We start from the raw sequence: 17060 nt of genomic DNA on the forward strand, positions 1-17060 counted from the left end.
CAATAGACACAGGAGTAGGCCATTCTGCCCTTCGAGCCTGCACCACCATTCAATATGATCATGGTTGATCATCCTTAATCAGTATCCTGTTCCTGCCTTATCTCCATAACCCTTGATTCCACTATCCTTGAGAGCCCTATCCAACTCTTTCTTAAATGAATCCAGAGACTGGGCCTCCACTGCCCTCTGGGGCAGAGCATTCCACACAGCCACCACTCTCTGGGTGAAGAGGTTTCCCCTCAGCAGTGTGGAAGCAGGCCATTCAGCCCATTGAGTCCACACTGAACCTACGAAGAACATCCCATCCAGACCCAGCACCATCCCTGTAACCCTGCATTTCCCATGGCTAACCCACCCAGTCTGCACACTATGAACAATTTCTCATGGCCAATCCACCCTAACCTGCACATCTTTGGACTGTGGGAGGAAACCGGAGCACCCGGAGGAAACCCATGCAGACATAGGGAGAATGTGCAAACTCCACATAGACAGTAGCCCGAGGCTGGAATCGAACCTGGGTCCCTGACGCCGTGAGGCAGCATTGCTAACCACTGAGCTACCGTGCCACCCAAATTGATGTTGTGCTCATCAGACCGAGCGATGTTTGCTGAGAACTGAAATGACTGTCCGTTATGCCATCACTTCACCATTCTGCTTCTCGATGCCATTGTTGACATATCTCAGGCTAGTGGGGAACGTTTTATTTGCAGCTTCCCTGGTGTTTTTCCCTGTTGTGAAGCTAAACTATAGCGCCTGGTGAATCTGTAATACCATGCCTCTCCCGGTCTCTATGTTTCCCTGAGCCAACCCTGCTGTAAAACTGCAGCCTCTGTGAAAGTTGCACCATATTGCTCTCTCTTTCTGTCTGTAGCACAACTGGAATCAGGAAGAGTTTGGTTCTGTGTGTCATTGTAGGTGGGTTCTTGCTGGGAGCTAATGGTTTGTCTGATGTTCCTTTGCCAGGTTATAACACTGGAAGGCTGGGTCGAGATCATGTACTATGTAATGGATGCACACTCTTTCTACAATTTCATTTACTTCATCTTGCTTATTATCGTAAGTATCATTACTACAAGTCTCCTGCTGTGGAACGCTGTCTATTTTGAGTAATTTTGCTGTTGGTTGGTGCTTCACCTCTGCACCTCAGCTGTAATGGCTGGAGAAAGTTCTAACCGCCAGCAACAACAAATCACATTTATAAAACACCTCTGGCAGGCCAGGTTGCCCAAGACATCACACAGGAGTGCTATCAAATCAAATTTGACACACTGAGCTTCGTAATGAATGGGTGGAGCCGAGGCAAAAGTTTTGTTCAAGAGTTTTATGGAGAGAGAGAGAGCGAGATTCTGCGATTCATGGAGAGGGTTCCAAAGCATGGGGAGCTGGCAATTGGAGGCACAGATCCTGTGAGGTGTGATGAAGAGAATCACAGAGGGGCCGGAATTGAAAGAGAACAGGGAGAGGGGAAGAGTATTGTCCCTAACGTCCTAGACAACATTATTCTTCTGGACTGACACTCTGCCAATAAACACACTCTCCAAGCCAACACACTCTGCAAACTAACACACTCTGCAAACTAACACACTCTCTAAACTAACACAGTCTGCAAACTAACACGCTCTCTAAACTAACAGACTCCAAACTAACACAGTCTGCAAACTAACACAGTCTGCAAACTAACACACTCTCTAAACTAACAGTCTCCAAACTAACACAGTCTCCAAACTAACACAGTCTGCAAACTAACACACTCTCTAAACTAACAGTCTGCAAACTAACACACTCTAAACTAACAGTCTCCAAACTAACACTCTCTAAACTAACACAGTCTCCAAACTAACACAGTCTCCAAACTAAGACACTCCAAACTGACACACTGTCTATCTAACACCATTTGTACACTTTTACCTCCCCTTTGAAAACACTCTCACACCCACTCATTCTCTCACACACCCTTACTCATTTGCACATTTGTTCAAACTTCTTCACTTGCATACTCATTCATTCTCACATGCTCACACCCACTCATTGTACACATAAGCTCACTTGCAAACCTGGTCGTACACGCATTCATTGTCACTCTCACCCACTCACTCACTCAATCTCTTGCACACAAATGCACACACCCATTGCTCATTTAAAAACTTGTTCACACTCTCACTCACGCAAACACACGATTCCATGCACTTTATTGTTCTCTCTCTGGTTCAACAAGATTCTTAGCAATCCCTTATCAGCAGTCCCCTTTCCAGCTGTACTCCCAGATAAGCACCTTACTCTCCAATCTCATTTGAAAAGCGATGAGCTGATTTGTTGAAAGGTGATCCCTTAGATGCTGAGCAAATTTCATAATTTGAGATTTTTCTCTGAAGCTTGTCTCTGCCTGTGTATCATCCTGTGAAACAGCGCTGGTATCTGGGGAAGAGCTTTAGCAGCTGCAAAACTGCTGAAGATGCAAAACGGGTTGCTTCAGGCAACAAACTACCCAGCTGTGTGTACATAGCTAGCTCCTTCATCTTGCTACTAATTAATACCATGGAATTTTGTAACACTCTAACAGGTCATTCAGCCCAACCCTTCAATGCTGGTGTTCATGCTGCAAACCAGTTTGATCCCACCCTGTTTCCGTATCCTTCTATTCCATGCCCCTCATGTGTTTTTCTAGCCTTCCCTGAAATAAATCAATGCTATTCATCTCAACAGAGCCTGTGGTAGTGAGTCACTATTCTCGCCGTACTATGGGTGAAGACTTTTCTCCTGAACGCCCCCCTGATCCTGCAGAGCCTGTTGTACCTTGGCAGAACATGTCCCCTCTTCGTTCTCCAGCCATTGCGCTGATCTCTGAAATGCGTGCGTGGCACAGGATTTTGGATTCACACAGCTCAGAGCTGAACGTTGCTGCTGGCATCCGGTTTAACTCTTGCCAGTAAGGCGAGACATTCTCTGTCACAATAGCAGGCTGCCGTCTGGTCAGCTAGCTCCAAGAGGAGACAGACCCAGTAGGTTCACCCTGCCCTGAGAACTATAACTGCTTACCTCTGACTTTACCCTGATAAACAGATGAAGTAAGAGCAGGAGTAGACCATTCGGCCTATCGAGCTTGCTCCAATATTCAATAAGATGATAGCCTAGTGTTATTAATGCTATGTTAGCCCAGTTAACGTTCTGGGGACCTGGGTTCAAATCCCACCATGGTGTGGTGCAGTTTGAATTCAATAAAAAACCCAGAATTAAGAGTCTAATGATGACCAGGAATCCATTGCTAATTGTTGGAAAAACCCATCTGGGGCTCTAACGTCCTAGAGGGAAGGAAACTGCCATCCTTACTTGGTCTGGCCTACATATGACTCCAGACCTACAGCAATGGCGTTGACTCTTGACTGCCCCCTGGGTAATTAGGGATGGGCGATAGATGCTGGCCTAGCCAGTGACGCCCTCATCCTGTGAATAAATTTTTAAAAATAATCCCATATTCCTGTGTTACCCTTGATCCCTCTGACCAACAAGCATCTATTTTTTGATGTGGTTTTGCTTGTTGTACAGGCTGACCAAACCATACAAAGGGCATTACAGTGATCGAACAGACCGAGGAACACGATGTTGTGACTGCGGAGAGGGTGCGCAGAGAGCGAGGTCAACGTTAAATTTGAAATTTGAGGGGTCCATTCAGAAGCCTAATAACAGCAGGGAAGAAGCTGCTCTTGAATCTGTAGTTTAGGCTTTTGCATCTTCTGTCTGATGGAAGAGATTAGAGGAGATTATAAGCAAGGTAGGAGGGAGCTTTGATGATATTGGCTACCTTTCCGAAGCACTAGGAAGTATAGTTGGAGTTACTGGATGGGAGGTTGGTTTGTGTGATGGACTGGGCTGTGTTCACAACTCTCTGTAGTTTTGTATGGTCCTGGGCATGAATGGGCATCCAGATTGAATGCTTTCTGTAAAATTTTGTAAGTGTCTTTTGCCTCCACCTTAAAAATATTAAATGACCAACCCCACCCCCGGTTTCCTGAGGCAGAGAGCTCCAAAGTTGCTTAACCCCCCCAGCCCCGCTAGACAAAAGAATCCTCCTTACCGCTGTCCTGAAAGGATGACCCCTCGTTTTAAAATCCTGTCCCTTTATGTTAGATTAGATTCCCCACAGTATGGAAACAGGCCATTCGGCCCAACAAGTCCACAGCAAGCCTTCGAAGAGTAACCCACCCAGACCCATTCCCCTACTCTATATCTACCCCTGACTATTGCACCTAACACTATGGGCAATCAGAGGAAACAGTCAAGATTTGAGTGGCGCTGGAAAAGCACAGCAGGCCAGGCAGCATCCGAGGAGCAGGGAAATCGATGCCTTGGGCAAGAGCCCTTCATCAGGAGTGAGGCTTCCTGGCCATTTCAGAGGGTTGAGTCAAGAGTGTGTTGCTGGAAAAGAACAGCAGGTCAGGCAGCATCCGAGGAGCAGGAGAATCAACATTTCGGGCCAGGAATGATGATGATGAAGGTGTTTGGCCCGAAACGTCGATTTTCCTGCTCCTCAGATGCTGCCTGACCTGCTGTGCTTTTCCAACAACACACTCTCAACTCTGATCTCCAGCAGCTGTGCTTTTCCAGTGCCACTCTAATCTAGACTCTGATCTCCAGCATCTGCTGTCCTCACTTTCGCCTAATCAGAGGAACCATCCTGTCTACATCCACCTTGTCAAAACCATTCAGGCTCTTATAGACTTCAATCAGGACATTCTGGTAAACTCCAGGGGAACAGTCTACCCAACCTTTCACACCTCACCCAACCCGCTCATTACATTGCTTCGATTTTGTAAAGGTCGTCTAAATGAATTAACTTACCTTTTTGCTTAAATACAAACCAAAACTGAACACACTATTCGAGATGTGGTCTCCCCATTACCCTGTATAACTGAGGCTTAATCTCCTTAATTTTGCATTGAATTCTTCCTGTAATAAATGATAGCCTCTGTTTAAGAGGTTTTTAAGGGACTTTTAGATAAGCACATGAATATTCAAGGAACAGAGGGGTATGGCAGGCAGAAGGGATTGGTTCAATTTGGTGTCATGTTCGGCACAATATTGTGGGGTGAAGGGCCTGTTCCTGTGCTCTACTGTTGCATGTACTATGTTCCATCCTATTAACTTTCTTTATCACTGCCTGGACCTGCAGACCAACATTTTGTGAATCATACGCTCGAACACCCAGATCCCTCTGCATTTTGGAATTCTGCAGCAGTCGTCTGTTGCGTAGTCATTTAACATAAAGTAAACTTTTTTTATTCTTCCTGCTAAAGCTTCACATTTTCCCACATTATTCTCCAGGGCTGGTACAATTGCAACATTTAAAAGGCATCTGGATGGATGACTGAATAGGAAGGGTTTGGAGGGATATGGGCCAAGTGCTGACAAATGAGACTAGATTAGGTTGGCATATCTGGTCGGCATGGACGAGTTGGACTGAAAGGTCTGTTTCCGTGCTGTACATCTCTCTGATTCTATGACATCAGACTGCTTCTTTCCTGATTCCAATCCACAACATACGCTCCTGCCCAGCTTTGTGTCATCTACAAATGTAGCCACCATGCTTTCAACCCCTTCATCTAAAACATTGATATAAATTTTATTTATACAGACATAAATATAAGGAGCATCTCAAAGGAGGAGAAAGGGATTTGGGGAAGGAATTTCAGAGCTTCCAGCCCACACATAAGAAGGTACATCACTGGGAATGCCCAAGAGGGAGAAGAGATATCAGAAGTTGGAGGAGGAAGAAGTTACAGAAATCAAATAACAGATGAGACCAAAAAGGAAGCAAAAGATGAGTCTGGAGGAGGTGTGACTGGCAGCAGCTGAGTTAATATCAGCAGCCATTGCCTGAGCAAATGGGAAGGGCAGTTGTGATCTTGGATTGTTAGAGAATTATAGAATCAAGGTGGTGTACAGCACAGAAAGGGGCTCTTCAGGCCATCGTGTACAGCACAGAAAAAGGCCCTTCAGCCCATCATGTTCAAACTGGGCAGAAAACTCATCTAGCTAGTCTATTCTAGTCCCAGTGTTAAACTCAATGTTGATCCTTCAAGGCCGGCAGATTGCTTGTGCAGATGAGACAGGTTCAATTGTAACTTTCAACAGGCAATCTGACAAAGACACAAAGCAGGAAGAGAGTGGGGAGAGAGTGAGACGATCCGGAGAGCTCTTTTAAAGAGAAAAACACAGAGTCAAATGGGCCAAATGGTGATTGATTAGCAAGCTCTTCCTGTGCTACATCGTTCTGTGAATTTTATCTACTTCTTTCATGGGATGTGGGCATCATTGGCAAAGCCAGCAATAGTTCCCGGAACTGAGTGGCTTCCTTGGCCATTTCAGAGGGTTGAGTCAAGAGTGTGTTGCTGGAAAAGAACAGCAGGTCAGGCAACATCCGAGGAGCAGGAGAATCAACATTTCGGGCCAGGAATGATGATGATGAAGGTCTTTGGCCCGAAACGTCGATTTTCCTGCTCCTCAGATGCTGCCTGACCTGCTGTGCTTTTCCAACAACACACTCTCAACTCTGATCTCCAGCAGCTGCAGACCCCACTGTCTCCCAGTTCATTTCAGAGGGCAGCTGAGAGTCATCCACATTGCTGTGGGTCTGGAGTCACATGTAGGCTGGACTGCAAAAGGATGGCAGATTTCCTTCCCTAAACAATGTTAATGAGCCAGACAGGTTTTAAAAAAAATTCGTACATGGGATGTGGGCAGCACTGGCAAGGCCATTATCTATTGCTCATCTGAGATTGCCCAGAGGGCAGTTAAGAATTAACTATGCTGCTGTGGCCTGGAGTCATATGTAGGCCAGACCAGGTAAGGATGGCAGATTTCCTTCCCTAGATGGCATTAGTGACCCAGATGGGTTTTGACAACAATTGTTTGACTCTCAGCCGTCCTTTGAAGGGCCGCGGAGAAAGCTACTTAGTTCCAGGACTACTGCTGGCCTTGTCAATCTTGATTGTCATGGTCACCATCACTGTATAAAGCTTTTAGTTCCAGATTTACCAATTGATGTGTATTCAAGAGGTGGCTAGATATAGCACTTGGGGCAAATGGGATCAAAGGTTATGGGGAGAAAGTGGGATTAGGCTATTGAGTTGGACGATCAGCCATGATCGGGATGAATGGTAGGGCAGGCTTGAAGGGCTGAATGGCCACCTCCTGCTCCTCTTCGATGTTTCTATGTGCTCTTGGAGACAGTTGCTGGGGGATACCCCATTGGCGTCTCTTGCCCTTCTCTTCCTCAGGTAGGTTCGTTCTTCATGATCAACCTGTGCCTGGTTGTCATAGCAACGCAGTTCTCGGAGACGAAGCAGCGGGAGCACCAGCTGATGCAGGAGCAGCGGGCACTCTACCTCTCGTCCAGCACGGTGGCAAGTTTCGCCGAGCCAGGAGACTGTTACGAGGAGATCTTCCAGTACGTCTGTCACATCCTGCGCAAGGCCCGGCGCCGCACACTGGGCCTTTACACCAGCTTCCACAGCCGTTGCCAAGGCAACCGAGGAGCGTCCAGTGTCGGGGTTTGCCAGAAGGAGTGTGGTAGGTGATGGGATTGGGCTGGAGTGGGGTGTTGTGGGGGGAGAGTTGCTTAACAAGTAAAACAGTAACGTGAAGGCGCATCGGTCTGCTCAGACAGCAGGAAACACCCCTCACCACGAAACAATCTCCAGGCCTATCCCAAATCACTTTACAGCAAGGATAGCCTTCACTGTTATACTGCAGGTGTTTGCACTCAGAAAGATCCCACTAATACAAACAGATAAATGGATCAGAACACCTACTCTTTACTGATATTGGGAAGGATTCAGCATTGACTTCAAAATAGAGTGTCCACGTTCAAATGATTGTTCTATCATTACATTTCCCCACAACAGGGGGCTGAGATTGTAGCACTCCCTCAGCATTGACCCTCTGACAGTGCGGTACTCCCTCAGCACTGGCCATCCAACAGTGCGGCATTCCCTCAATACTGACCCTCCGACAGTGCAGCACTCCCTCAACACAGACCCTCCGACAGTGTGGCACTCCCTCAGCACTGACCCTCCGACAGTGCGGAACTTCCTCAGCACTGACCCTCCACAACAATGCAGCACTCCCTCAGTGGGTGTCACCCTCGATAATGTGCTGATGTCTGTGGAGCATCTCCTGAACCTTTGCATTGTCTCAGAATCAAGAGCTGGAGGTATTGAAATCTATTGATACCACAAGAGGCCATTTAGCACCAGAAAGATCAAGCAACTGTACAGTCAAATTCTTGCATGTATTCGGGAGCTGCCTGTCTGATGACTGCTGTGTAAAAATAGCCTTGTTTCAGCAAACAACTCAACTATTCATTGTCTTTTTCCACTGATGTTCTTTTGAAATAACAGGCCATAGAATATTTATGAAGTGTAACATTTTCTGACAATAAATCTCTTGTGTGGAACTAGGTTGGTTCATCAGTCAGGCCTGGGATTCCTGCAGATGCCACTTTTCCAAATTTAGCCAAGGTGGTTTGGTTATCTGTTGCCAATGGAGATGCATTTGTATCATTTGAAATAGCAGATTCAATACATGTCACCTCATTCTGTAGTCTCAGAGGTGACTTGTTAAAATTCTGAAATTGAAAGTGTGAGGACAGAGAGTTATTTGTTGAACAGTGACTGAACTAAAGCCAAGTTTAGTTACAAAAAGCCCGTCACTGGTTCGATGGAGGGATCAAAGGCCAAAGGAGATGGAGAGAGTGTGGGGTAGAGGAATGGGATTCATCTGGAGAATAATTTCCAAGAGAATCATTTCAAATTATGATCTGGAACATCCTCCATGAAAGGAATGGATTTACCAGAAACCCTACATCTGAGCCACGGAGCGGCGGGGGGTGGGGGGCACTGTGGCTCAGTGGTTAGCACTGCTGCCTCACAGCACCAGGGACATGTGTTCGATTCTAGCCTTGGGTGACTGTCTGACTAGAGTTCGCACGTTCCTGCCGTGTCTGCGTGGGTTTCCTCCGGTTTCCTCCCATAGTCCAAAGATGTACAGGTCAGGTGAATTGGCCATGGGAAATTGCACATAGTGTAATGTGCATTAGTCAGGGATAAAGGTGGGGTGTGGGAGTGGGGTCTAGATGGGTTGCTCTTCGGAGGGTCGGTGTGGACTTGTTGGGCCGAAGGGTCTGTTCCCACACTGTAGGGGTTTTAATTCTAACTTCTTAGGGAGAGTCAAATCGGATTCAAAACACTGACTGTCTCAGAGATTGGCTACAGAGGGTTCAGAATAGATTTGCCAGGATGTTGCTGGTTATGGAAAGTTTGAGTTATAGATAAAGGCTGGGACTTTCTTCACTGGAGTGTAGGAGGGTGAGCGGTGACCTCATAGAGGTTTATAAAATAATTAGGGGTATAGATGGAGTTAATGGTAGGTGTCTTTCCCCCAAGATGGAGGATTTTAGTCTAAAGGGTTCATTTTTAAGGTGAGAGGAGAGAGAATTAAAAAATAATGTGAGGCAAATTCTTTACACAGAGGGGAGCTCACATGTGGAATGAACTTCCTGAGGAAGTGGTGAATGTGGGTATGATTACAACATTTAAAAGACACTTGGATAAGTACATGAATAGGAAAGGGTTTGGAGGGATATGGGCCAGGAGCAGGCAGGTGGGACTAGTTTAGTTTGGGATTATGTTCAGTGTGGACTGGTTGGACCAAATGGTCTGTTTTTGTGCTGGATGACTCTATGATTATAATTACAGAAGTTCAGAAGAACAAGGGAGGAGGTCATTTACAGGAGCTTCTCAAAATCCTAACAGGACAAGACAGAGTAAGCACAGGAAGGATGTTCCTGCTGACCAGGGAATCCAGTACTAAGGGGTCACAGTCTGAGGATATGGGGTAGGCCATTGGGACTGAGATGAGGAGAAATGTCTTCACCCAGAGAGTGGGGAACCTGTGGAATTCTCTGTCACAGAAAGAAGTTGAGGCCAAAGTATTTAACGTTTTCAAGAAGGAGTTAGATATAGCTCTTCGGGCTAAAGGGATCAAAGGGCACGGGGGAGAGAGCAGGAACAGGGGATTGAGTTGGATGATCAGCCATGATCATATTGAATGGGGGAGCAGGCTCAAAGGGCCGAGTGGCCTACTCCTGTTTCCACATTTCTTCATTACTGGCACCTCTTTCATTTTTCAGGACACTACCCTGTGATGGACAACCTGGATTACAGCCCACATGCAATCGTGCAGCCCATTGCCCTGAGCCTGACCTCTGACCCTAACCACTGCCCACAATGCAACAGCGTCGAACTGACCACAGGAGCCAAAACCTCAGACCCGATTGACCCTGAGGCCGGAACGGGTCGCGAGGTGGGGACGGACAAACAGGCAGAGTTAAAAAGGAAGGGGACAGTGAGGCCGGAACAGGAGCCAGGCTGGTGTGTTGAATTGTGGAGTGAAATGCGTGGCAAGTTGACAAATATCGTGGAGAGCAAATATTTCAACCGAGGCATCATGATGGCAATTCTCATCAACACTATTAGCATGGGGATTGAGCACCACGAACAGGTACAGTCTTAATGACGTGTCTGACTAGGCAGTTGCTTAAGTAAAACGTGAAGTGATTTACTGAAGCAGGTAGGCCGAGCCAGCTGTTATAGTGAGCAAAATGGCAATATGTGTCTAGTGGCAGGTGGAGGAACCAGGTGCTACACATGAGGAGATACTCTTGTTTCAAATACGCTCGCTGAGGGGATGTAACAGCAATTCTCGAGTTCAGGTTTGGGTGGGTGCTCATTTGTGTGAGAGAAATGTCGAACCTTCCGCCCTTAGAAATGAGGAAACAGGATTAACCTCCTCGATCTCTGAAGGGACCTCTCCCCCTTTGTCACTGAGAAGGTGATAGCCCCTTGGAGTGGGATCGATTGGAGAAGCTGAAAGAGGTTGCTCTTTATACAGCTACGTTAGCAACTTCAGCCTATTCTATAACCAATGACGTGCTTTCTTTGACTTGCAGTGACTGTTTGCAACGGAAAACATGGCAGCCAATTTGTACAGTGAGCTCCGACAAACTGAAATGAGATGCTGACCTGGTTTTTTAACACTGCTGTAGGACGAGGGTTTAAATAGCGCTCAGGAGTTTGGGGAGAACATTCCCTGCTCTCTAATGTAATACTAGCCACAGGATCTTTTATATCTATCTGAGCGATCAGATGAAAGCATCAGTTTCACATCTCATCTGAAAAGCAGTGCCTCTGACAGTGCAGCACTCCCTCAGTAAAGTCACAGAATCATACAGGCTCTTCCGTCCAACCAGTCAGAGAGTCCTGCAGTACGTGGTCAGTATCTTTGGCCCAAACTGGTCCATGCTGACCAAAATGTCCATCCTCGCTCAGCCTGTTTCCCTGCATTTAACCCATATTCCTCTAAACATTTCCGATCCATGTATTTGTCCAAATGCCTGTTAAATGTTGTTAATGTACCCGCCTCAAACACTCCCACTGGCAGCTCATTCTATATGCGTACCACCCTCTGTGTAAAAAAAGTTGCCCCTCGAGTTCCCTGTTATTCTTTCCCCTCTCACCTTAAACTGATGCCCTCTAGTCCTCAATTCCCCAACCCTGGGAAAAAGAATGTGTGCATTCATCTTATCCATGTCTCTCATGATGTTGTACCCTTCTGTAAGGTCCCTTGTCAGTCTCCTACGCTCTAAAGAAAGAAATCCTAGCTTGAGAGAATAGGTCCACACTGACCATGTCCCAGATTAAACCAGTCCCACCTGCCTGCATTTGGGCCACCTCACTCTGAACCTTTCCTATTCATGAACATGTCCAAATGTCTTTCAAGCACATTCTGCCACTCTTCAGCCCAATGATCCAATTGATCAAGATCTCTTTGTCATCTTAGATAACCTTCCTCACTGTTCACTATCCACCAATTTTGGTGTCATCTACAAACTTACTGATCTCCAGGAGGGCCCGAAGAGTGTTTCAGTTGGATTTAGCTTCTCTATGGTGCTGAGGAGTGACAGAAGCTTCCAAACCCATCAATCTCTGCCTTACATTGGGCCATGACTGATATCACTCCCTCACAACCCCATTAGGCTGTGACTGGTATCACTCCCTTATACCCCCATTGGGCCGTGACTGGTATCACTCCCTCACAACCCCATTGGGCCATGGCTGGTATCACTCCCTTACACCCCCATTGAGCCGTGACTGGTATCACCCCCTCACAACCCCATTGGGCCATGGCTGGTATCACTCCCTTACACCCCCATTGGGCCGTGACTGGTATCACTCCCTCACAACCCCATTGGGCCGTGACTGATATCACTCCCTTACACCCCCATTGGGCCATGGCTGGTATCACTCCTTTACAACCCCATTGGGCCGTGACTGGTATCACTCCCTTACACCCCCATTGGGCAGTGACTGATATCACTCTCTTACACCCCCATTGGGTCGTGACTGGTATCACTCCCTGACAACCCCATTGGGCCCTGACTGGTATCACTCCCTTACAACCCCATTGGACCGTGACTGGTATCACTCTCTTACAACCCCATTGGGCCATAGCTGGTATCACTCCCTTACAACCCCATTGGGCCGTGACTGGTATCACTCTCTTACAACCCCATTGGGCCATGGCTGGTATCACTCCCTTACACCCCCATTGAGCCGTGACTGGTATCACTCCCTTACACCCCCATTGGGCCATGGCTGGTATCACTCCCTTACACCCCCATTGGGCCGTGACTGGTATCACTCCCTTACACCCCCATTGGGCCATGGCTGGTATCACTCCCTTACATCCCCATTGGGCCGTGACTGGTATCACTCCCTGACACCCCCATTGGGTCGTGACTGATATCACTCCCTTACACCCCCATTGGGCTGTGACTGGTATCACTCCCTCACAACCCCATTGGGCCGTGACTGGTATCACTCCCTTACACCCCCATTGGGCCATGGCTGGTATCACTCCCTTACACCCCCATTGGGCCGTGACTGGTATCACTCCCTTACACCCCCATTGGGCCATGGCTGGTATCACTCCCTTACAACCCCATTGGGTCGTGACTGATATCACTCCCTTACACCCCCATTGGGCCATGACTGGTATCACTCCCTCACAACCCCATTGGGCCGTGACTGGTATCACTCCCTTACACCTCCATTGGGCCGTGACTGGTATCACTCCCTTACACCCCCATTGGGCCATGGCTGGTATCACTCCCTTACATCCCCATTGGGCCGTGACTGGTATCACTCCCTGACACCCCCATTGGGTCGTGACTGATATCACTCCCTTACACCCCCATTGGGCTGTGACTGGTATCACTCCCTCACAACCCCATTGGGCCGTGACTGGTATCACTCCCCTACACCCCCATTGGGCCATGGCTGGTATCACTCCCTTACACCCCCATTGGGCCGTGACTGGTATCACTCCCTTACACCCCCATTGGGCCATGGCTGGTATCACTCCCTTACAACCCCATTGGGTCGTGACTGATATCACTCCCTTACACCCCCATTGGGCTGTGACTGGTATCACTCCCTCACAACCCCATTGGGCCGTGACTGGTATCACTCCCTTACACCTCCATTGGGCCGTGACTGGTATCACTCTCTTACAACCCCATTGGGCCGTGACTGGTATCACTCTCTTACAACCCCATTGGGCCATGGCTGGTATCACTCCCTTACACCCCCATTGGGCCGTGACTGGTATCACTCCCTTACACCCCCATTGGGCCGTGACTGGTATCACTCCCTTACACCCCCATTGGGTCGTGACTGGTATCACTCCCTCACAACCCCATTGGGCCGTGACTGATATCACTCCCTTACACCCCCATTGGGCTGTGACTGGTATCACTCCCTCACAACCCCATTGGGTCGTGACTGATATCACTCCCTTACACCCCCATTGGGCCGTGACTGGTATCACTCTCTTACAACCCCATTGGGCCATGGCTGGTATCACTCCCTTACAAACCCCTCAGGCCTTGACTGGTGTCTCTGGCTGTTCCGGTACCTTTGTAAAACAAAAACAGAAATTTCTGGAAAAGCCCAGCCAGTTCTGGATGCAAATGTGGAGAGAAATCAGAGTTAATGTTTCGAATCTGATGACCCTTCCTCAGAATTTGCTCTGTAAATAATGAGTTTTCAAAAGTCCCCCACATTATGGTGTGATTTGACCATGAATCCATTGTCGATTGTCAGGAACAAAAAGACCCCATCTGGTTCACTAATGTCCTTTAGGGACGGAAATCTGCCATCCTTACCTGGTCTGGCCTGCAAGTGACTCCAGACCCACAGCTGTTGGGGTTGACTCTTAACTGTCCCAGATGCACGGGTAATAAGTGCTGGCCCAGCCAGCGACCCCCTCATCCTGTGAGTGAGTAATTTTTTAAAATGATGATAATGCAAGTGAAGTGAATCCCAGAGAGATCACTTGCTGCTTTTCCTCAACACACCCCCTTTTGAAGGTTGTGTCCCCCGAAGCAATATTGATCAGCTCATGCTGCTGGCCATAACCCAGACTGATATAATTAAGCTTGGGCGACACAGTGGCACAGTGGTTAGCACTGCTGCCTCACAGTGCCAGAGACCCGGGTTCAATTCCCGCCTCAGGTGACTGACTGTGTGGAGTTTACACGTTCTCCCCGTGTCTGCGTGGGTTTCCTCCGGGTGCTCCGGTTTCCTCCCACAATCCAAAGATGTGCAGGTCAGGTGAATTGGCCATGCTAAATTGCCCGTAGTGTTAGGTAAGGGGTAGATGTAGGGGTATGGGTGGGTTGCGCTTCGGTGGGGCGGTGTGGACTTGTTGGGCCGAAGGGCCTGTTTCCACACTGTAAGTAATCTAATCTAAATCTAAAAGTTTGTTCACCTGTGACTCATTTCCCGACCTCCTGCTGAGAGGAACATCCTTTGTTCCGTCAGAGGTAGCCCTCCTCTCAGACACTTTGATTCCGAAGGAAAACAGGAGGTGGTTCCCTGGAAATGGGTTCCACATCATCCAAGCGTTCTTTATTGTTTCCCTTTGCTCCAATCACCTCTCGGGGTCAAATCCCAAAGACACCGATCATTGGAATGAGGAAGTTCGAGGGTTTAAATGACATGTAGAATTCACCAGCTTCCAAATCTCCCCACCTCCTCACCTCATCCCTGGACCAGCCCTCCCACTCCACCCCTCCCCTCTTGGCTGTCCTACCTGTCCATCTTCCTTCCCACCCTATGTGCTCCACCCTTCCCACTGACCAATCCCAATCACCCCCTACCTGCATCCACCTATTGCCATTCCACCTAACATACCCCCAGCCCCACCTTCCCCCATTTATTTCACAGCCCCCTTCCCCCTCCACATTACTGATGAAGGGTTCTGCTCCTGCTCCTCAGTTGCTGCTTGACCTGCTGTGCTTTTCCAGCACTACACCTTATCGGCTCAAGGGTTAAACATGAACTGTTTTCATCAACAGTGCAGTGGGGGAGGGGTGTGTGTGGAGGTGGGGGGAGGCAGTGAATGTGAGGGTGGGAGCAGTGGGGGTTAGTCGGGGAGAATGTGCAAACACCACACAGACAGCACTGAGCCACCGTGCCACCCAAACCTCCCAATCATCAGCCAACATTTGTTTGAGCTTCTCTCAACCATCCAGCAGCCAGACCAAGCTGAGGAAGTTGAGGATTGAGTGGACACAGATGTGAATACTTGCTGCCTCTGATGGTGTTTCTGATCACATTGTCCCAGGTCCCAGCAGCGTGAGACCTTCGGGTTCTGAGATAGATTGTTCCAAAGAATGGGATTAGAACTTACAAAATACTTAAAGGGATAGACAGGGTAGGTGATGGTATGTGATGTTTCCAATGGGTGGAGAGTCTAGAACTATCAGACACAATGTCAAAATGCAGGCATGCCACTTCAATGAGGTGAAGTGATTTTACTCAGAGAGTCGTGCTCCTTTGGAATTCTCTACTACCAAGGGCCTTGGAAGTTCAGTCTTTGAGTACTTTTGAAGCAGAGATTGGTATCTGATTTCCAGTGGTGTCCAGGGTTTTAGGGATGGCTGAGTAAAAAAAAATTGAAGTGTTCAACCAGCCTTGATCATATTGAATGGTAGGTCAGGCTTGATGGTCCGAATGGCCTGGATGCAGGGTTCAGCTTTGTCCTAAAAGCTTAGAAAGGTGCCTCCACTCACCCGACACTGGAAAAGAGAGGAACTCTCTCCTCGGAGATCACGTTGAAACTGCTATAGACTGCAGTCAATTGTGTTCATGTTCTCAACACAAGAATGAAACTGTGCGAGCTCCACTTGTTCCTGATTGTGAAGAAGAGTCATAGATTGTTTCAGCAAAGATTGAGAGTAAATGGAGGAGCGTGTTAAGAGGAAAGAGGACAGCAATTAACGTGGGCGATAATGATTTCAGTTCCTGCCTGTAATGTGAGTGGAGAGACTGCTCCATTTATTATAAGTAGTTTGGAGCTGATATTGAATTTGAGGTGGAGCAACATGGTATTAAAGATCAATCCACAATCAGCAATCATTGCATTCTAACCAGCTTTGCATAACAGCCTTGTTGAAAATGTCCTGCAACAATAAACATTTGCATTTACACAGCAGTTTTAACATAGTGGGAAGATTTCAAGAAATTGCACAGCAACATTATTCAATTTCAGACTGAGCCAAATAAGAAGATATCCAGGCAGACAGGCTGGTGCTGGAACATTGGAACATAGGAACAGGAGGAGGCCATTCAGCCCCTCAAGCTTGCTCCCACCATGGCTGATCTCTGACCTAACTCTATTTGCCTGCCTTGAACATATTTCCCTTGATCCCTTGCTTAATAAATATTCGTCTATCTCGGATTTAAATTTAAGAACTGAATTAGCATCAACCGCTATTGGAGGAAGAGAGTTCCAAACCTCCACTACTCTTTGCGTTAGAACTACTTTCTAACATCCCTCTTGTATAGCCTGGCCCTCTGGTTCTGTGTCCTCTGGTTCTAGAAATTTCAAACTAGTAGGAATAGTTTGTCTTATCCTTACCTGTTAATACCCTGAAAACC

At 47.7% G+C, this 17060-nt stretch overlaps 1 protein-coding gene across 3 annotated transcripts in view; it reads left to right on the forward strand.

Moving 5' to 3' along the window:
* Positions 1–17060, forward strand: part of cacna1ia (calcium voltage-gated channel subunit alpha1 Ia) — a 447558-nt gene that overhangs the window by 309690 nt on the left and 120808 nt on the right. For all 3 annotated transcript variants that reach the window (XM_072588890.1, XM_072588891.1, XM_072588893.1), the window contains 3 exons: positions 964–1056; positions 7275–7566; positions 10187–10557. In XM_072588890.1, coding sequence (XP_072444991.1) covers positions 964–1056; positions 7275–7566; positions 10187–10557 — 756 coding nt within the window. The remainder of the gene's footprint in view (positions 1–963; positions 1057–7274; positions 7567–10186; positions 10558–17060) is intronic.

The sequence above is a fragment of the Chiloscyllium punctatum genome, chromosome 18 (genome assembly GCF_047496795.1).
Source record: "Chiloscyllium punctatum isolate Juve2018m chromosome 18, sChiPun1.3, whole genome shotgun sequence".
Taxonomy (NCBI): Eukaryota; Metazoa; Chordata; class Chondrichthyes; order Orectolobiformes; family Hemiscylliidae; genus Chiloscyllium; species Chiloscyllium punctatum.